Source organism: Bos indicus x Bos taurus, chromosome 22, assembly GCF_003369695.1.
Source record: "Bos indicus x Bos taurus breed Angus x Brahman F1 hybrid chromosome 22, Bos_hybrid_MaternalHap_v2.0, whole genome shotgun sequence".
Classification (NCBI taxonomy): domain Eukaryota; kingdom Metazoa; phylum Chordata; class Mammalia; order Artiodactyla; family Bovidae; genus Bos; species Bos indicus x Bos taurus.
Genome location: NC_040097.1, coordinates 12,220,007 through 12,240,478, shown reverse-complemented (window position 1 = coordinate 12,240,478; position 20,472 = coordinate 12,220,007). Strand labels below are relative to the sequence as shown.

Sequence of the window (20,472 nt, the reverse complement as noted above, 5' to 3'; positions counted from 1 at the left end):
GCTGAAACTCCAGTACTTTGTCCACCTCATGCGAAGAGTTGACTCATTGGAAAAGACTCTGATGCTGGGAGGGATTGGGGGCAGGAGGAGAAGGGGACGACAGAGGATGAGATGGCTGGATGGCATCACTGACTTGATGGACGTGAGTCTCAGTGAACTCCAGGAGTTGGTGATGGACAGGGAGGCCTGGCGCGCTGCGATTCATGGGGTCGCAAAGAGTCGGACACAACTGAGCGACTGATCTGATCTGATCATTTGTGCAAAACGAAATACAAGAAGGATAAACCAGAAACTACTGACCTTGGTAACCTATGGGTGAGAACACAGTAGAAAAGATGGGAGATGTGGATAGAATGAGTGAGGGTGAAGAGTAACAAATCTCTGAGTATATATTTTTGAGTAATATATACTACTGACTATATTTTATATATGGGTATATATATTACATATAAAAAGAAATGCATACATACGTGTTTATATTTTCTATATATTCAATACATATGTATTACATAAAATGTAATACATGAGTCATTATTCTATAATATAATATACATATACTTAGATCATGCTTATATTCTATATATACACATATATGTATTTATTTATATTTATAAAATAAATGGACCAAGCTATAGTTCATTAAATGAGTGAATCACACTCAGGAGAATGGGGAGAACTAAACCAAGTAACTTCTGAACCTAGCATTTGCACTGTATGCCCCCAGGCTAAACAGAAAAAAGAAAACTAAACAAATATCAAAGATTACTTATCAGAGTTTATCCTCCAAAGAGGACAGATTAGCAACTGAAATTACTTTCTGTGTATCCTAGGTCTGAGCAAATAAGTAAATACACTATGAAGAATAAAAGCCAATTTTCTTCAGAAATAGAAGTAAAAAAACAAGCACAAGTAAGAATGAGGCCTGTGGTTTGAAGTAAATGTGAAGGTATCAATATGAACTCATGATTTTTGACATTTCAATAGATAGATATATGATAATTAGACATATGTGTGGAGGCTATATGGAACATAATGTAATATAACACTATAATATGATATAATGTAAAATAAATAATATGTATAGCTTAGGTCTATCTGCTAGGGCCTCAAAGCTTGATTTCTCAGGAGCAATGAGCACATCTTAATGCCAAAATTTTGTCTTCTAAATGCGATTCCCCACCAAGAGGAACCAGGGCCCGTTGGAGAAATAGTTGATTTCAGGGCTGGGTCTGGGAAAGTACAAGATGACCCTGGAAATTCTTGCTATGCCAGAAAGTAAAGACATGCTCAAAGAATAACAGAAACATTAACAAGAAGACACAGGAAGCAGCCTGAAGAGCTCCCACTGGGCAACTCTGAGCCAATTTCAGCATGAAAATTAAAAATGGTAGTAACAGATTATAACCCTTGGAATAAAATTAAGAATCCATGAGTCCATATTGATAATGAGAGACCTGGAGCTGAACAAGGCATTGGTCAGGGTCCAAGAAGTCCATAGTATAGTGGGCAAGACAGCCCCAAACAGATGAGCATGGCGAGAGTACCCCTCTCACATACAGGGCAGCACTAGCTCCCTACTGACAGCTCCCTGGAGGAGGTGCTGCTGGGTATGGGGTAGGGTCTGGGTGGGGAGGACTCACGCGGGCCCTTTGCGCATCCGAGGCGTGCTCATGGCCCACTGCTTGATCTTGTTCAGGCTCTGCTCGCTGACGAGCCGCTGGCCCTCAGAGGGCATGCAGTCCACGTACAGGTTGTACAGCAGCAGCGCCTCCGTGTTCTTGCGCAGGGCATTGGCCTCGACCACACGTCGTGTGAACACACGTGGGTCCTCAGCACAGAAGAGGAGCTGGATCCTTGGCACCCAGTACTGACAGATCAGGAGGGGTGACCTTCCTGGGGATGGGTGGAGGGACAAAGGAACAGCCAGTTGGGCCCTCTGGGCAGGAGCACTAGATTCCGGCCTGGCTCTGCCACTGATGCACGGGGCCCTGAGCAAGTGACCCCATCCTATCTGTGAAAGGGGTATGACATGCTCCCTGCACTGCCCACATCACAAGTTGGATCATGATTGGATATGAAAGTGCTTCGTTAAATGTGAAAAGCTGGGCATGGACAAGGGGTTTCAAAGGAGTGGGCTATTCAAGCGCCCATTCCTGGATGCCACAGCCAGGGCGGACATCACTCATTGATGGGCCTCGGGCTCCTTCTCAACATGACACTGAAAACACCATTGCCAGCTGCTCAGAGGTGACATATCAAATAACGACCAGCTGCCCTTCCTGGGGTCTCTGAGTGGTGGGTCCTCTGATTCTCACTGGTTGGGGGACAGACAGCCACAGGACAAGAGAGCAAGGGGGGATTCAGACCTCAGCTGGTTATGCCCTGGGCAGGGGCCGGCCTCAGTCACAGGCCAGGCCGGGCCTGAGCTGGGGGTCTGCCTGAGGCAGGGGCAGAGACCTCGTACCTTCAGGCGTGACCCCGCCATTCAGGATAGGCTTCCCCATCTCATCTCGCACTAAGCCATCCTCACTCGTCTTGTGCACTAGGTACAGCTTGTTCTCCTTGTCGTAGTCCAGGACACCGACACTGCACCACTTGTACTTCAGCTTCTGACTCTTGGGGTCCTCTGAAACAGGAGGGGAGTCTATCAGTGCTCCCGGCCATGGGGTGGAGTGAGGCTGCTGCATGTGGGCAGTGGGTGCTAGGAAAGGTCTCGGTGGTCACTGATCTGGCCTCTCTCCCGCCACACTGACTCCCTTTCTCTGGCTGCAGCAGGGTGGGGGCCCTGCCTCCTCCCAGCTGAGCTGGGCAGGAGGAGCCAGGAGGGCCAGGCCCCTCTGCTCTGGTCTCTGCATGGCTCCCTCAGGGCAGCGAGAGACACAGGCCAGCAGGGCTGGGACCGGGAGGCAGGAAAGCCCGAAGCAAACAGATTCGGTTGCGGATCTAGGTGTAAAGCTCACCATGTTCCAATTGGACCCTTTCGAGGCTGAGGGAAGTCCTGAGGCCTTATGTGGCAGCTGAGCCCCCAAGCCCCTCCATCAGAGCAGGGCAGGGTAGAAGACGACAGCTACCCTGCAATGGCTTCAGAGTGGGCCTCGGGGTCTGTTTGGTCAGAATGCACCCATGCCCTGGCCTGAAATTTTTGACTCCTTTTGCTCACCTCCTGCCACTGCCCCCCTTCCTCATCCCTCTCCAGCCACACTGGACATCTGGCTACCCCTGATCTAGAGCTGGCTCCTGCCTCAGGGCCTCAGCGGCGGCTGCGCCCTCTATCTGCAACAGTCTTCGCCCACATCACCTTGATGCTGGCTCGTCCCCTGCTCAAGTGGCTTTTCCTTGGAGAAGCATCTCTGCCTAAAATAGCACCTTTTCCCCCGGCACTCTCTGACCCTGTCTGCATATCTCACAGAGCCTGAAGTCATACTGTGTACACATCCTCTCCGGGCCGGAATTCCGAGTAAATGCTCCCGCTGACCGATGCCAGGCAGGTGAGGACAGGTGTGATAAACCTCACCGGCTTTGGTTCTGTTTGGCTTTTCCCTTCTCGTCCTAATTAGTTCCCTTCCTGAAAATGCTGACCTGTTCTTGGCTCAACTTAGAGGAAAAGATGTCACGAGAAGCCCCCAGCAGAAAGCAGAGGCCCCTGGCAGAAAGGCTACCGACCTGTCCCTCCCATTAGAGCCGCCACTGAGGGCCCGGGCCGTGTGAAGCGGAATCAGCAGAAGCACCTCGGGGAAGCCACTGCCTGGTGCATTTAAGGTTAATGCAGCCCCAAACTTTCCGCTTTTATCACCAAGAATCAGAGATCTGGGAACAATTGAGTTAAATTATTTTTGTAATTAAGTCCAAAGTAAAGGGATCATTCTGGGTTTCTTGTCTAGTTCAGAGAAATTGATTCCAGCATTAATGCGTTTTTAAATTGAAACGCAAACTTACAGCTTGCACAATGGACTTGCTGTGGGCCCCCTGGAGGTAGAGCAGTCTGAGAACCAGCGTGGCTCCTAGAGTCCTGTCTCCCGTCTGGGCGCCGGCCCATTGGGCTCACTCCCCCCTCCACACATGGGGCAGAGAGCAGAGAGGCCCTCGCCCAGCACAAGGGGATGGCCACCTTCAATCTCAAGACCCGGACCTTCCTAGGATGTCTACATGGAGACTAGTCATGCAGGCCAGGGTGGGAACCATGGAAGGTCAGCCTGGCTCTGCTCTGGACAGCAGCGGACTGGAGAGAGCGTCCGAGGCTGCCAGGGCAGATCTGGGGCCAAAGGAGGGACAGACACAGACAAGTTTAAGGTCTGGCAAAAGTGTGCAACATTACTGTGGGGATGTGGGTGTCACAGCGATTGTGAATGGGTGACTGTCGACATGTGTGTTTGTGTGGTGAAAATGTGCGTATGACTGTGTACGTGTGTGTGAGAGATGGTGGGTGAGCGTGACAGTGGGCTTATGAATGTGTGTGTTTGAAAGCAAGTATATGAGTGTGTCATAGTGTGTGTGCTGTCCATGCAGAGGTGAAAGCCAAGAGGCCACAGATACAGGTGGGGCAGAGGAGTTTCTGGGTGATAGAGTGGAATTGTGCCCCTTATATACACTTGAACATGTCTAATAAGCCTGCCTATTTTTCATTACCAATAAATCGAAGACTTTTCTTTAAGACACAGCTGTTCCCTCCCCAGCCCACCAATCCATGGCATCCCTGGCCCCTGCCTTTCCTCCTGTGGGGCCAGCCCTCTGGCCTGTATCCTAGCTGGGAGGGAGGCCTCAAAATGTGGGGCCACCGCCTCCCACGGTTGAGGCTCAGGACAGCCAAGGAGTCCGTGGCTGGGTTGCTGCCAGGACAGCATGGTGCAGACCAAGATCCTGTCCTCCGTGCTCCCGCTGGCCCTGCTCACCGTGCCCCAGGAAGTCATCGGTAGGCAGGAGGGCTTTGCCAGGGACAGGTTTCCTGTTCTCAGACCCTGGCTCCAAGCCCATGTTGATCCACTCAGTGGGAGTCCGGCAGTCAAACTCCTCATTGTCAAACACCTAGGAGGAAATAGCAGGTGCTGGGCAGAGGCAGCTCATCCTGGCGGCCCCTGTGGGCTGAGCATGCGAGGCTAGAGGTGCCCGGTAGCCTCCTCCCTGGATGCAGATGCACGTCTGGGGACCAGGGGCCCGAGTGCCCCCTCTGCTGCTCACAGGGCTCCGTGAAACCCTGTCCAAACAAGCTACCCTGAGGTTCAGGCAGAGGGGTGACTGGGGACTCAGAGCAGGCCCTCTCTTCCACTGGCCAGGACCACCCAGCTCAGGATCAGTGGAAGAGGCGGTCCTTGGATTTTCCTGAGCGCCCACCCTGACTCGGAAATGATGGCGATTCAGGTTGTCAGGAGGGTAATGTGCATCGAGATTCCACTCTGTCTCCCCAGACGCACTGCCAGGCAAGAGACAGTCAGGGCCATGGAGAGAAGGGCAGGGAGGTGGGTGAAAACCAGAGCCGGCTATGCTCTCTCTTTCTCCTCCCTGGACTCCATTTCCCCACAGAACTCCAAAGAGGCTACACAGTTGCCCTCCTCTACTCCAGCTCTCTCCAGCCCAGTGACCCCAGACGCAGTGGTCAAAGGGAGCTGAACGCTACTCCACAGTCCCTCTGGGCTGCTTCTTGACGCCTGAGGAGGGGGTGGGGCCAGAACTCATGCACAAAGGCTTCCCCAGTCTCCCAGAGAAGCAGCAGAGAATCAGCATCCCATGGGTGCTGGGTACCCCCCCGCCACCATGCCCCAGCCTAGGATGTTGAAACTCCCCCTGCGGAGCAGATGTCCTGTTTGACATACAAGTGCTTGTCATTGCCAGGGGATCCCCCTTTTGAATTTGACCCCTCTGCTCGGGTCTTGCACCCCCATCTCCTGACCATCAACTCTCCGTGGACGCTGGACTCACCTTCAGTGGGAGATAGATGGGGAAGAGCGGGTCATGACCCTGCTCAATAGTCTGGGGGTTGTGGGGGTCTGGGTGCCTGGGCATGAGCTTGTCGGAGTCAATGCCCTCGTTGGCCAGCAGCTGCTCGATGTCCAGGCTCAGGTAGAGCTGCTTCCTCCTGCCCGAGGGAGACAGAGGGAGCTCATGACATCTCAGCTCAGGTGAGTCGCCCCCTCGGGTGTCAGCAAGGGCCCATGGAGTTGAGGCAGTAAAGGTGGGGCTCAGGGACCCCTCCAGGGCCCTATGCTCTCTGGAACCCATGAGGAAGTGGTGTGATGGCTGGAGCCGCTCTCCAGGGCCCCAAATACCCTTGCATCCTGCCTGCAGTCCCACCACATTGACTTAAGAGCCACCCTCCTTGATTTCACAGCAAGGAAAGCAACGTGTTTCCACTAAGAAACCAAAGGGCTAGAAGAGCTGATTGGAACACTTGCAACACAGACCCATCTAGGTAACCTCTGCCATGAGGATGGTCACCTAGCTGCCTACCATCCGTCACCCCTTGCGGTGGGCAGATGCCACCTCCCACCGCCGACCCAGCCATACCTCTCGATCTCAATCTTGCGGGGGCACTGGCCCGGCAGCACCATGTAGGGCACCTGTACTTTGGGCTCGTAGGCCTGCAGTGGGAAGTCAGTCTGGGTGAGCAGCTTGGTGGTGGACCCGATGCGCTCGCGCTCCAGGCGCTCCTCGAAGTCCTCAGAAACCTCAAAGGTTCTGACTGCGGGCAGGGGCAGGGGTGGGGACTCAGGCTGGGGCCCGACACCCCCAGCACCATGCTGGGCAGGGAGCAGGCATGTGGCTTTGGGGCAGGGGGAGTTCAGAGTGGGCCTGAGGCAGGGAGAGGCCAGATGTACACTGGGAGCCCCGGGGGATCCTGAGCCTGGAGGATAAGGGGCTCTGGCAGGCCTGTTTTGGGTCGTGCTCTCCCTGCCCAGAGCTAGTCTCCTCGATCGTTCTCCTCCATGCTGCCCATGACCCTGCTGCCAGTGGCTTTTGCTCAAGCCAGGTGCTGAATCAAACTACTCGCCAGGATTACAGCTGGATAGGAAGGTGAAGTGGTAGCTCCCTGCATGTCTGGGTGGGTTCCTGCCATCCCCACCCCGCAGGCCCTGCCAAGCATCTCGGGGTCTGAATGCCATGCATTCACTGGGACCGCTTCCAGACATAAGGCATCCTCGACACTGTAGGAGAGGGTAGCACCACCACCCTGCCCCCACGGGGTCCCCAAGTCACAAAATGGCCATCCCTCCTCAGACAGGCTTCCGTTCCAGTTCTGAGGGCAGGGGCACTGGGGAGAGAGACCAACTGGTAGGGTGACATTTCAGTTTCCCGGGACTCAAGATGTTAAGTGGGAAGGAGAGTCTCAGGCAAGCCAGAGAGGTGGGGAGGGGGTGTGGAAAAAAGCTTCGGGGGATGGGCCACCTTTCCCAGGGCCGGGTGGAGGGGGACCTTTGGACTGCTTAGTGATGGCCCCCAACCACTCTCCTGGGAGGTCCTAGGAACCCCCTGCCTGGGCCTCACATCTCTGGGGTCAAGACGTAGCCACATGGCAAGAGGGTCCACCTTGGGTGTACCCACTCTACAGGCTTACGGAAGCTTCCAGAGGCTGAGCAGGGGCCATCCCCCTGCAGCGAAGTCAGCTCTTTTATCAGAGCTGTTGGGTTCTGAGGGAACCCAACGCTATCAAAAAGCCCTGGACCAGAGGCAGTTTTCAGATTCCTAATCATCTGCTCTTGAGCCTGTGGGTCCGTAACACACTCCACCCCAAAAATCCTGAGCTTCTGGGCCTGGCCCTGCCCCTGCAGGCCCAGAGCCCTAGGCATCTTCCCAGGCCTCCACAGCCTCCACAAAGCCTTCTGCCAAGAGCCCTGACTGCCACCACTCTCTGACCCTTCTGGGCTGCTCTTCCTCATGTGGGTGGGGACACAAAGCTGCTGACCAACCCTTCTCCCATCCCTGCCCCTGCCATGGATGGTGGGAGCACCATTCCCAGTCCCCCACAGCCCTTGATCTGTGGTCTGTAACCATTCTCTAGGCCACAGATACTTGTAAAACTGCTGACCGCAGTAGGCTGCGTCCTCACATCACTGCACAGAGGCACATACATGTGATGTTTCCTCTGCCACCTCTGGGGAGTCACAGACCACCACCCCCGCAAGAGGCCTGTGGGTCCCAAGAAGGCGAGTCTGGACAGTGCCAGCACACAGCCAGGCCTCTCCTAGGGGTAGAGAGGAAGGGCAGACAGCCGGGACCATGGAGGACCTGGGCCTGATCGAAGGGAGTGTCCTGCCTGCTGGCCAGTCAGGAGGGTTCCCCCCAATTCCTCACTGCCTTTCAGGGCCCCTCCCTGCTCACTGCCTCTCTTGGAGCCACCCTCTGCTCCCTTCTGCCACTGGGGGCTGCCCCGCACCCTGCAGGCCTGTCTCAGACCTTACAAAACTCATCACGGAGCCTGAGAGGAGCATCCTTCTTCCCCTCCCCAGCAGTGACCTCCCCGGCACCTTCCTTCTCCAAGCCCTGTTTCTGGTACTGTGGCCTGAGCTGGAGAACAGCTCAGACACAGTCCTGAACTCCTCCAAGCCCGTGTTCCAGGGGAGGCAAGAAATATACCTGTCAATTTCCCACTGGCCCCATCCAGGCTGAGAGAAATGAGGCTCCAGACCTCAGCAGCCCCAGTACACCTGGGCACCCTTGCCATATACAGCTTTGCCGAGAGTAATGACTAAGCAACTGTGCTTCACTGAGCACTCACCATGAGCGGGGCCCTTGCAAAGCACCTTGTGTCTTATTATCCCCATTTTACCAGTGGAGGAAATTGAGACCCTCAGCCAAGAGCAGACAATCTCCCTCAGGCCAGAGGCACTGCTTTTGAAGGCACCCACCCACACAGCCTCGCTGGGCACTGACCTTCTGGGGTGAACTTGTCAAGGTCGGCCTGCCACAGGAGGTCCAGGTTTGTGCAGGGGCCATGGCACACTTCCTGAAACCAAACCCCACAGCCTTGAGGGAGCATAAACATCCTGAGGACAGGCAGGATCTGGAAGGACGCCCAAGGCCAAGTATCTTCCCTGAGTCCACTAAGCTGCACTCCAGGCGCACAGGGACAGGGACAGGAAAGAATCAACGGAGAGGAATTTGCACAATTCCTCATTCAGAGGCCAAAGTGGGTGACAAGCGATGGACACCTGGGACACCCTGGCCCAACCCCGCTCTGGTCATGCACAGGCCCCTCGTCTCTCTGAGAACAGTCCTGGCGTGTGTCCAGGGGCTGGGCCACAAGACAGAGGTCCTCTGCCTAAAAGCATCCTAAGGCTGTGCGGGACCCACAGGGCTCTTTTCACCCTTCCCTAGTTATATCCCTTCCCTTCTCTGTCCTCCCCCGCCCTCCATCTCTCTACTCCTCTACATGGGCCGTGGCCTGTCAGGGATCTCCAATCTTTGTACCTTCTGTTCCCCCTGCCTGGAACACCCTCCAGACCCCATCCTACCCAGCAAATTCATACCTATCTTGTAGATCTAAGTGGTACATGACCCCCTCCCCAGCCAGAGTTGGGGGCAGGAGTGGGGAAATACTTCCCCACCAACCCACTGCCCCATGACACTGGGTATATGGATGACAATCCTCGTGTGCTGTCACCAGGGATGGATGGGCAGATGGGTGGGTGGGTAGAAAACTGCTAAACTGATAGGCACCTGGATGGATGGATGAAAGGAAGAAAGGGCAAATGAAACCCACAAGGAAGGTTCAGGCTTGGTAAGGGCACGGCTGCCACACTCACCCCAAGTTTATCCAAGCTTCCGGGGCTGAGGATGTCAGAGTAGAATCCGCGCTGCTTCATCAGGGGGTACTTCTTGTCAGAGCCTGTCAGGGGCAACTTCCGGGGCTGCCCCAAGTCTGAGGGCATGGGTGGGGTCACGGACAGAGGTAAAGGTGGGGTCTTAGGGTCAGGGCTTGGAGGAAGTTTCTGTGACCCAGAATCTGGTCCCTGAAGAATCCTCCCCGGGTCACGCTCCAGGTCTTTCAGATTACACTCAGGGCCCGCAGAGGTCCATCTGCACTCTTGGCCCTGAGAGGCCCTTCCTGGGCTGTGGCCTTCTCTGTTAGGTTGCTCCATGCTGCTTTCTCAGGGTGATGTCCCAGCCAGAGTTCCTAGGACAAGATACTGATGTCCACTGGGCCCTGGTCAGCCTCAGCTCAGCTCCCAGGGCCACCAGAGTACAGGGATGTCTAGTCGGCCACCCCACAACATGCCCCAGCCCCAGGCATGGAGAAGAGAGAGAGGAGTACTCTCCTAACCTGAATATTACTCAGCCACAAAAAAAAAAAAAAAAAAAAAAATGCCATTTATAGAAACATGGATAGACCTAGAGATTATCATACTAAGTGATGTAAGTCAGACAGAGAAAGACAAGTACCATGTGATATCACTTATATGTGGAACCTAAAACATGGCACAGATGAACCTATCTATGAAACGGAAACAGACTCACAAACATAACGATCCGACTTGTGGTTGCCAGGGGTGGGGCGTAGGGGTGGAGGGAGAAGGCTGGACTGGGGGTTTGGGGTTGGCAGATGCAGACTACTGCCTACAGGATAAACAGACAATAAGGTAATCCTGTACAGCACAGGGAACTAGATCCAATCCCCTGGAAAAGTGAAGTGAAGGTTGCTCAGTCGTGTCTGACTCCTTGCGACCCCGTGGACTATACAGTCCATGGAATTCTCCAGGTCAGAATACTGGAGTGGGTAGCCTTTCCCATCTCCAGGGGAACTTCCCAACCCAAGGATTGAACCCAGGTCTCCTGCATTGCAGGCAGACTCTTTACCAGCTGAGCCACAAGGGAACCACAAGAATACCAGAGTGGGTAGCCTATCTCTTCTCCAGTGGATCCAATCCCTTAGGATAAACCGTAACGGAAATGGCTATATGTATATGAGTCACTTGGCTGTACAGCAGAGATTGGCACAACATTGTAAACAAACTATACTCAATAAAAAACTTTTTTTAAAAAAAAGGCAGTCAGTCTACAATTATCTCAATAGAAATGTCAATTTAAAGGAGGGCATCTCAACAAAAAGAAACAGAGGCCTGGCCCAAATAAGGCCCCCTCCCACTGCCCAGTCCCATTTCCCACCCGCTGCCCACAGGAGCGGTGGGACAGGCCTCTCTTTCAGCGGCGTGTTTGGTGCTCCGTTATCTCCATTTTAGCCTGGTGGGACTGGCCGGTGCAGGCCGCTATTAGTTCATGGCAGGGGAATCTTGCCTGGCCTGACCCGAAGGGTGGGGCAGGCAGCCAGACTGTCTGGGGCAAGGCTACCCAGCAGTGTCAAAGCATCCTGTGGCTGCTGGAGTCTGCTTCTAAGAAGGGGGTGGTGAGTTGGCAAGATCACTTGAAGGCACAGGAAGCACAGATGGTGCTCTGGCAGCAAGCCCCACACTGCAAGGCCAAAGGCCAATCAGCTTTTCACCAGTCAAGCATGTCCCACCAGAACTCTGCTCCCTGAATCTACTCCCTGGTGGCCAGCCGTCTCCCGGGGCAGGTGCTGAAAATGACACTGAATCTGGCCCACCTGTCTGACTGTCGCCAGCCCTTCCCAGAGCATCTTGAAGACAAAGGACCCACTGGCCCCATCATGGCTGCAAATCCACAGGTATCTGCTTCATCTTTTAACAAAATCACCAAACAGAAAGAGCATGCCTTCGAGAGGCTAGGTCAAAGCCCCACACAAAGGCATTCCATTCCCTGGTCTCCCTGGTTCTCAGATAGGCTTGACCATGCGTGGCTGTTTCCTGGTGTGTTACAAGACTGACGGACGTAACAGGTGCAGAAGCGTCCAGGAAGCTGCAGTGTTGCTGGGGGCAAAAGGAGCCAGTGACGAGTGCACATGCTGCCCCTGGGGGCCTTTTCCCTCTGAGCAGGTTGGCAGTGGGACGTGCATTCAGGCATGTCCCAAGACGGAAGATGGGAGAGAGGTGCAGACTCAGAATCCTGTTTCCCCTCCATCCCTCAGCCCCACACAGGATCAACAGATCCCTTCCAACCTCACCCAGCTCTGGACACCTAGACTTCACCAGTGTGCACAGGATCAGTGACAGACAGGCAGGCAGGCAGACAGAAAGACCTCTGCCTCCTGTCACAGCCTCACAGGTGACAGCAGCCTGCACACGGGAATGGGTGTGGCTGGTAAGAGAGAGGACATGGTCTCCAGCAAGGCCTCTGCTGGGCACCCTCTCATTTGTGTGAGGGAACTGGCCAGTAGGAGGGCAAGGTGGCCCTGGAAGGTGCAGCGCTGGGAATGGTGACTGGCACTGGGAGTTTAGATGGAGTTCACACATTATCTTGTTTAAATCTCTGAGGTAGGAACTGAGACTATTCTCAATTCTTAGAGATTCAGAGGTGGGAAAAACGAGGCTCAGGAAGGGTAAGTGACCTGCTCAAAAGGCACTACTGGAATGTGAACACAAGTTACTGTTTCTCCAGGAAGATTACCTGGGAGCCCCGCTGGTGTGAGTCAGAGGAGGCTTCGGGATGGATTCACAGACATTCAACCCTGTGTGACCTGACCACTTGCCGGGCACTTGGCTAGATGGACATAGATGAACAAGGGACAGCTACTACTAGAATCACCAATCCACAAACGAGGAAACTAAGGTCCATAGAAGTTAAGAAACTCAGAAAAGGCACACAGCCAAGAAGTGGCAGAACCATAATAGAAACTGAGGTCTCCGCCTCTGGCTAGCCTAAAGATCCTTGTCCTTGGCTTCACAACAGTGGTTCTCAAACCATGTGCCAAGGAGCCCTGAGGTTGAGCAAGGTGAGTGCCTAAGCACGAGGGCTTCGGAGCCACCCACTACTGAGCCACCCAACAAGGACCCTGCGCCTTTATCTGTTTTACATATTAGGGTTCCGCTCAAGCTCAAATGCAACAATTTTCAAGTAGCATTCATCTCTGGAACCTCAACACCTAGCAAGGGACTAGCATGGGCTTGACACATGGCAGGTGCCTAGAAAGCATTTGGTGAGTAATTGCACGAACGACTGAATGAATGGGGAAAGTAAGGGAGGAAGTTGATCCTGTAAGCCCTGTGAGACAGCTGCAGCAGCACTCTGCCGATTTACGGATGAGACACTGAAGACTAAGAGGACTGGGCAGTGGTCAGGCTCAGGAGAGGGGCTGCATGGCCGCTGAGGACCAGAGACCTGGCTCTTTTCCTCATGGGAAAGGAGAAGGAGGGGGCTATGCTCTCAGCATGGGGTGGAGCAAAAACATAAAAATTTTAAAAGTGGTCTCGTCAGTATGGAACTTATCTACAAGATTGTTTAAAAGCGTGCCCCACTCCCTTGCCACTGACCAAAGACAAGAAACCGCTTGTGGGCTCGTCGGCAGGGATGTGAATCCTGAGCCAGGAGGGCGTCCTCTTTGGTGTACACTTGCCCCCCGCGCCTTATTGAGGTCCCCCTGCAGGTGTTGGCCCTGCGATCCCCCAGGCCCACCGACCTACCGACCTACCGGCTCCACCGCAAACGGTGTGGGGTCCGGCTGCCCGTCTCTATGGAGAGACGCTGGGTCCGTTGCTAAGGGGCGGGACCATCCGGGAAGGCTCGCGGGAGCTTCCGTCAGTAAACCTCCGTAGGTCTGCACTGGTGTCCCCTACACAACGCCAGACTTGGTTCCTCCCGCCCAGACTCGCGCAGCTCGTCCACCCTGGACTGGTCCACCTCCGGGCGGCTGGATGGGGGTCGTCGGGAAAGCATCAGCCGTCTAGGCTCTCAAATCCAGCCTCCATTATCCATCTCCCCTCCCAGACTTTTCTAGAGAAAGAGACAAAATGTGCAAAAGCTGTTTTCAAAGTGTGAACAACAACTCTAAAGGGTCCACTCTGAATCCTGGTTAAAAAAAGAAAACCCAAGTTATATAAATAACATGGGAAGAATAACTGGGGAAATATACAAACTGAAGTTTGTATGTAAGGCACAGATGTCAGAAAGATGGTCAGTTCACTGTGGGAAAGGGTCGTTTCTGGACCCCCACATCACCCAAGACTCAGCTTAAACACACACACATACACACACTGCTGCTGCTGCTGCTAAGTTGCTTCAGTCGTGTCCGACTGTGTGCGACCCCATAGACGGCAGCCCACCAGGCTCCGCCGTCCCTGGGATTCTCCAGGCAAGAACACTGGAGTGGGTTGCCATTTCCTTCTCCAATGCATGAGAGTGAAAAGTGAAAGTGAAGTCGTTCAGTCGTGTCCGACTCTTCGCTATCCCAAGGACTGCAACCCACCAGGCTCCTCCGTCCATGGGATTTTCCAAGCAAGAGTACTGGAATGGGGTGCCATTGCCTTCTCTGGCGCGCACACACACACACACACACACACACACACACACACACACACCCCTAGAGACTCAACTTAAACACACACATACACACCTGCAACTCCACCTCAGCCCTCCTCCGGGTGGGCAGTGGATGTGCCCAATACTGAGAATTTGGAGATCTGAAGGTATATAGATGCCCTCTGTACCCACCAGTCTTTCCATTTTTCTATAAGGAGAACAGGTGGATTACAAACCAAAGACAATGTAAAAAATAACTCTACCTCAACCTGAGAATCCCTGCCCAGAGCCTTCTCAAAACTGGCTGCATTTCATAGATGGGAAAACTGAGGCTTGATAAGACAGGTTAGTATTGGGGTTGGGGGAGCATGGTAGGACCTGATGCTCATTATGTATGCAAATACCTGATTTTATTTGATGTTTTAGTAATGCTGACTTGGTGCCAGGCCTGTGCTGGGGACTAAGTATCCAGATTTGAACTGGACCCTGCCCCTGCCATAAAATGTCTACTTAGTGGGAGAGAGCCAGAGATACCAGGTCACAAAGAACCCAGAAGCAGAGTTAAAGCTGTGACTAGAGACAATGTCAGGTAGCGCTAGTGGTAAAGAACCTACCTGCCAGTGCAGGACTCGGGCTTGATCCCTGGGTCAGGAATATCCCCAGGAGAAAGGCATGGCAACCCACTCCACTATTCTTGCCTGGAGAATCCCAAGGACAAATGAGCCTGGCAGGCTACAATCCATAGGGTCACAAAGAGTCAGACACAACTGAAGCAACTTAGCATGCACACACTGAGTCAATAACTCAGGCTTTGCACTGATGTCTGCTTCCTCTGTCCAGAACTTCTCTCTCCACCAACTCCTATGCCTGGCCAACTCTTACTGATCCTTCAAGACCCAATGCTGATAAAACCTTTCCTGAGCCTGAACAATGATTTACTTTGCTTTTCTTGTTGGCATTCACACAATAGATACTTGGTGACCAGAAAGAAGGAAAGAGAGTGAGGGGAATTGAAAGCAAGAATAGCCACAGCTTTTCGAGGGGACAGAGACCCCCAAAGCCCTGTTTTGGGCAGCCTGGCTCCTCAGTAGGGCTAGGGCTAGGCTGTGTACCCCACTCTAGTTTGTGGAGAGGCACCTGCTTCTCTTCTTTTGCCTGCCACTTCCTGCACTGGATACAGCTTTCCAAAAAGCTGCAGTACCCATCCTGTTGCCAGGGCAACATCAGCCCATGGTGGGACGTCAGGGATGACAGGGGCAGAGCACTAATCCTGGAAAGTTGCCAAGCAACGCAGCGGGTTGGTGACATCATAGGGGACATGGTTTCTGGACAGATGGACAAGCCACTGCAGAAAGGGTCCACTCTCAGGAGATCTAGCTCACAAAGTCACTCACCCTCTACTATGCAAAGCCAATGGTTTTGGCTGTATCCCTCAACTGGAGGTGGGCTTGGGTGAGGGGAGCAGGCAGTGATGCTTTCCCCAGCAGCCCTGCCAGCTCCACCTTGCCCCTCTGCAGGGGTGGGCAGTGGATGTAACGGCCCCCTTCCTTGGCAGGGGACTGTGGGTCAGTCCCTGCCCTCCTGGGTCTCAGGTGCCTACCCTCAAATGCCATCTTCTCCAGTGGCAGGGCCTGGGTTCAGCCTTTGATCTTCCTGCCATGTCCTAGAAGCCATCGTGTTCACTCGTTCCCTGGGAGAGAAGCAAGGAGCTGAGCCATGATCCCATCCTGGGCTCCTGCCCTTTTTGTGGTGGGAGGGCAGGTTTTTGCCCTATTATATGGGTTGGAAGGGAAGCCAAGCTTGCTCTTGCTGAAATGGGGAGAGGCTGGGTTCCTGAAAGTGTTGCAGGGTGGGGCTTGGGCAGACAGGTTGCTTAGGGCACCCTGGCCCAAGCCCATGCCTTTGGGCCAGGGGTTTGAGGAGCACAGCCCGCCTGGGTGCCCCCCTCCCCTGTGCTTCCTGCTGGCAGTACTGAGGCTGGGAGGAATGCTTCAGTAGCTACAGAGATGAAAGCCTCATGTGAATGGGCAGCAGAATGGGCCCTTCACATGGCCAACCAGCCAGAACAGAGGGCGACAGGCACTCAGACAGGGTGCCTGGGGCTACCCGCTCTCCACCTGCCCCCAGCTGACCTCTTGTACCCCAGGATCTCTCTCTGGTTTGCTTGGCCAGGAGCTCTGAGCTGATGCCAAGAGAAACCAAGTCACAGGCATGGAGGGAATCAGAGAGATGGCTCAGCTTCATCCCAGGCCTCCCCCCTCTGCCACTGGCCAGCTGGCTTTGGCAGCTCTCACCAGCATTTTCTCTGATGAATAAAAATGAAGGCAAATTAATTCTCCTTTCATCCACATGGTCAGCCTGACAGACAATACCTTGAAAGCCCAGAGCTCAGGGAGAAGGAGTGGAAAGGAGTTTTGGGGGGGCTGGAGGAGTGAGGACCACTCGGTCATGAATGCTCAGTTCCCAGTCCAAAGCCACTCCCACCTATATTCATGTGGAGCTTCCCAGACACAATCTCCTTCTTTGGGTTTTTCTACCACCTTCCATCTCATCTCAGGCTACACCTCCTGTGGAAGCCCTCCCTGGTTGCCAAAGAACACATTCACATTCCCCTCAGGGCACCAAAGCCAGTACCACTCAGTAGGCAACCATGCAATGGTCACTGCTGTATCCCCCAACTGAAAGGTAGTCTTGCATGGTGGGGACCAGGGTGCTGCTTCTCCCAGCAGTCCTGCAAGCTCCATCACTCCTGAAAGGACCCACAGGAAATGACTAGGAGACAGAGCCATCCACGTCAGGCCATCACCCTGAAGATGCCCGCTGACAGCCACCTAGCTGCACGTGACCGCACTTCACATCCTCTTCCCCAGTCTACCTCCCCACTCTGGCCTGCAATTCCAGACCATGCCAGTGAACCGGGTCCAGGGTGCTGATGTCTGCTCACCAGGAGCAGCAGCCAGAAGAGGTTCCCGCCAGCCCCTAAACACCTGGGCCAAAGCTCCAGGTGACAAGCCCCGGGACAATGATATATTTCACAGGACATTTCCGCGGGGCCTGAGGAGCTGCAGAGAGCTGTTCATCATAATTAGGTTCTGAGTGCCTCTGATTTCCCCTTGGCCCCAAGCAGCTCACTGAGCATCAGCAGAAAGACCTCTTGGTAGAGTAGCTGGCCTCAACCATATCAGTCCTGTGACCCACCAGGTACCCTCACCCCTCCTGGGAACCTGAGTTTGCAGAGTCGGGGACCTGACTACCATTGTGACCTTTTGCCCACCTCTAGAAAGGTCTATGAATAGGGCAGGAGGCCTGGTTTCTGCCGCCAGTTCACTGGGCAAGTCTCTTCTCTTGCCACGCCTTCGTTTTTCCATCTGCACAGTGGGGAACACAAACCTTGCTCAGCTCTGCACCTTGGCCTCCTGTACAGAATGGTGTGAGGGACACTGGGACTGTTACCCTAACCCAAATACCTCTTTTCTGGGCAAAGGCTTTGCTCTTTCCAGACCTCTGAGAGGAAGTGTGTAAGAAACTCTGACAGTCAGAGCAGCACTATTTACAACACCCAAAACATGGAGACAACCTAAACGTCACTGACACATGAATGGATAAAGAAAATATAGTGTATATACACAATGGAATACTACTCGGCCATGAAAAGAACAAAATAATGCCAGTTACGGCAACATGGACGGACCTGGAGATTATCACACTAAGTCAGAGAGATAAATACCATATGACACCCCTTACATGTGGAATCTAAAATCTGGCACAAATGAGCCTACTACAAAACAGAAGTAGACTCAGACACAGAGGACAGACTTGTTGCCAAGCGAGTGGAGGGTTAGGGAAGGAAGGACTGGGCGTGTGGGATCAGCAGAGAAAAACCACTATATATAGGAGGATAAACGAGACCCAACTGTATAGCACAGGGAACTATATTCAATATCTTGGGGAAAAACCATACTGAAAAAGAATGTCTCTATGTGTATAAGTGAGTCACTTTGCTGTGCAGTAGAAATTGGCATGACATTGCCAATCAACTAGACTTCAATTATAAAAATTTAAAACCAGAAAGAAACTCCGACAGGTCAGCAAAGATAGTTTGTTCAAGAGAGGGAGTTCCTCATTATCAGAGAGGTGGGGCCAGTTAGTGCCGATGGCCCAGGGGTGTTCAAACAGCCAGGGTGGCAGCTGCAGCGGGCAGTCTCCTTGGCAACCTGCTCCCATGCTGCAGGTCCGCAAACAAGGTGGCAAGAGGAGAGGGGCCTCAGCCTAGGTCAGAGCAAAGTCGGATGGGAGCCTGGGGCTGTCCTGCAGTGTGTAGGGCGACAGGGGCCACAAGCCAAACACCAGTGACCGGGGGCCTCGCCTTCCCTCTCCAGGAAGGGGGTGGGCATCCTCCAGAGCTCCCCACTCCACCCATCCCCTTGACCCTCTTCTATTCCACCATCCAGTTGGGGAGGGGACATCAGAGTGCCAGATATCAATAGTTCCCAGCATCTCAGTGTCCCTACCTGAACTGTTTGAATCACCAGGGGCCCGCCAGGCCATCCTCTGGCAGTATTCCCTCTCCATGTAGGAGGGGGTCCCTGCCCCAGTGTCCACTTTCCCTGATCCTCTTGACCTGCCACTCAAGAAGCTGGCACTGATAGGTCCCCTGCCCAGTACCCTGTACCCATGAGGGGCCGCTGAGAAATGTCATCTCCACCTCTAAACAGTGGCTCTCAAGTGTGCAGGAGGCCTTCAGGTCTCCACATGGTCTAACAGAGGTGACCCCACGTGGCCCCCTTCTTTCTTCTCTCTCCAACTCTGCCATCCAACCCTGAACCAGCTCTGGGGACATCCTTGCCTCAAATCTCCTTCCAAGCAGAAGGAACTTACCCTTGGAGGCCCTGAGTGTGGGAACAGTTGCTTCCATTTTACAGATGAGTAGACTGAGGCCCTGGAATGGAGGCCTTGTCATGGACACACGTGCTACTGGTCAGGAAGAGCTGGCTTGGCAGTGGGACCCTTGGCCCTGGCCCAGGGCCCACCCTGCTACCCCTTCCTGGTTCCATAGCCCCTCTTGTCTGGCCCGCAGAGCAGGCAGCTGGGCTCGGGAATGGGCAGGGAGTGCCTTGGGGAGGGCGCCTGGGCTGGGGAGCAGGTGCGGTGGGGGGGCGGCAGGTGCAGGATAATGGGGCCACCGGGGAGGCCGGGGGAGCAGGTGCCACCGTCGGGGGTGAGGTTGCCATTGTTCAGGCAGCTCTGGTGGGCCCCGTGCAGGAGCGGCATCCCTGTGAGCCCCTGGGCCACCCTGGCTCATGCTCGGAGGTCGTCCAGATGCCTGGGCACAGGCAGAGAGCCAAGCCCCTCCCCTGGGTCTCAGCAACCCGCCAGGTTGCCATGACAACAAGTACTTTCATCCTTGTCCCTTTGTCTGGTCACGGTCCAGCTTTTGTGACCAAGCCATAATCGGGAGGTGGAGAGAAAGGGGCCTTACCTCCGGACACACTCAGCTGGAGTAGAACTGTGAACCCGAGACAGAGGGACTGGGGGGCAGGTTAAAGCGGAAAGACTGGGCTTTGCCAGCCACTGACCCTTGGAGCCTCCTCTCCTGGCTGCTCACCACACCCTGAGAGCTGGGTCTGTGGGCCTGGGAGTGACCTGGACCCCAGGCTCTCCTATCCTCTCCCTCTGCCTCATCTTCCCATCTAGGAATGGACCACTCCCCTCCCTTGGTGCACCATGGCTCTGGGAAGCAAGAGCATGGCTGAACCAGTTGGATAACTTCCCTGTACAACTGAGGAAAATGAGGCACAGAGCCAAGCTGGGCCTTGGCCTGGATCACACCACAGAGAGCAAAAGGAAGAGCCAGGACCTCAAGCCATTAAGTCTCAAGGCCCAAATGGCAAGCCACCCCCACTGTCATCTCTTTTCCTGACACCTCAGTGGGCAGGAGCCTAGCCACCAGGGCTGGGGACAGGCTATGGGTGGCCCAAACCCCACTATCTGTGTGACCGTGAGCAAGCCTCTTTTCCTCCTGGAACCCCAGTCTGTAAATCTAGGGGCATCAAGAGTAACGGGGAGCCCATCCCCCCAAAGCTGGGGTGAGGATGAAGCAAGACTCACTCTGCATAAAGCCAGCTCCACGCCAACCCCACAAACACCACACATCCTCCATGCCCAGCATCACTC

The 20,472-nt window shown here is 54.1% G+C and overlaps 1 protein-coding gene across 1 annotated transcript in view; it reads right to left on the bottom strand.

Moving 5' to 3' along the window:
- Nucleotides 1-13,768, bottom strand: part of DNAH1 (dynein axonemal heavy chain 1) — a 77,096-nt gene extending 63,328 nt beyond the window's left edge. The window contains exons 1-8 of the mRNA XM_027522338.1: nucleotides 13,472-13,768; nucleotides 9,735-10,105; nucleotides 8,863-8,935; nucleotides 6,499-6,673; nucleotides 5,914-6,070; nucleotides 4,890-5,022; nucleotides 2,465-2,626; nucleotides 1,641-1,893 (exon numbers count right to left, since the gene is read on the bottom strand). Coding sequence (XP_027378139.1) covers nucleotides 1,641-1,893; nucleotides 2,465-2,626; nucleotides 4,890-5,022; nucleotides 5,914-6,070; nucleotides 6,499-6,673; nucleotides 8,863-8,935; nucleotides 9,735-10,070 — 1,289 coding nt within the window. The 5' untranslated portion in view covers nucleotides 10,071-10,105; nucleotides 13,472-13,768. The remainder of the gene's footprint in view (nucleotides 1-1,640; nucleotides 1,894-2,464; nucleotides 2,627-4,889; nucleotides 5,023-5,913; nucleotides 6,071-6,498; nucleotides 6,674-8,862; nucleotides 8,936-9,734; nucleotides 10,106-13,471) is intronic.
- Nucleotides 13,769-20,472: the final 6,704 nt, after the last annotated feature.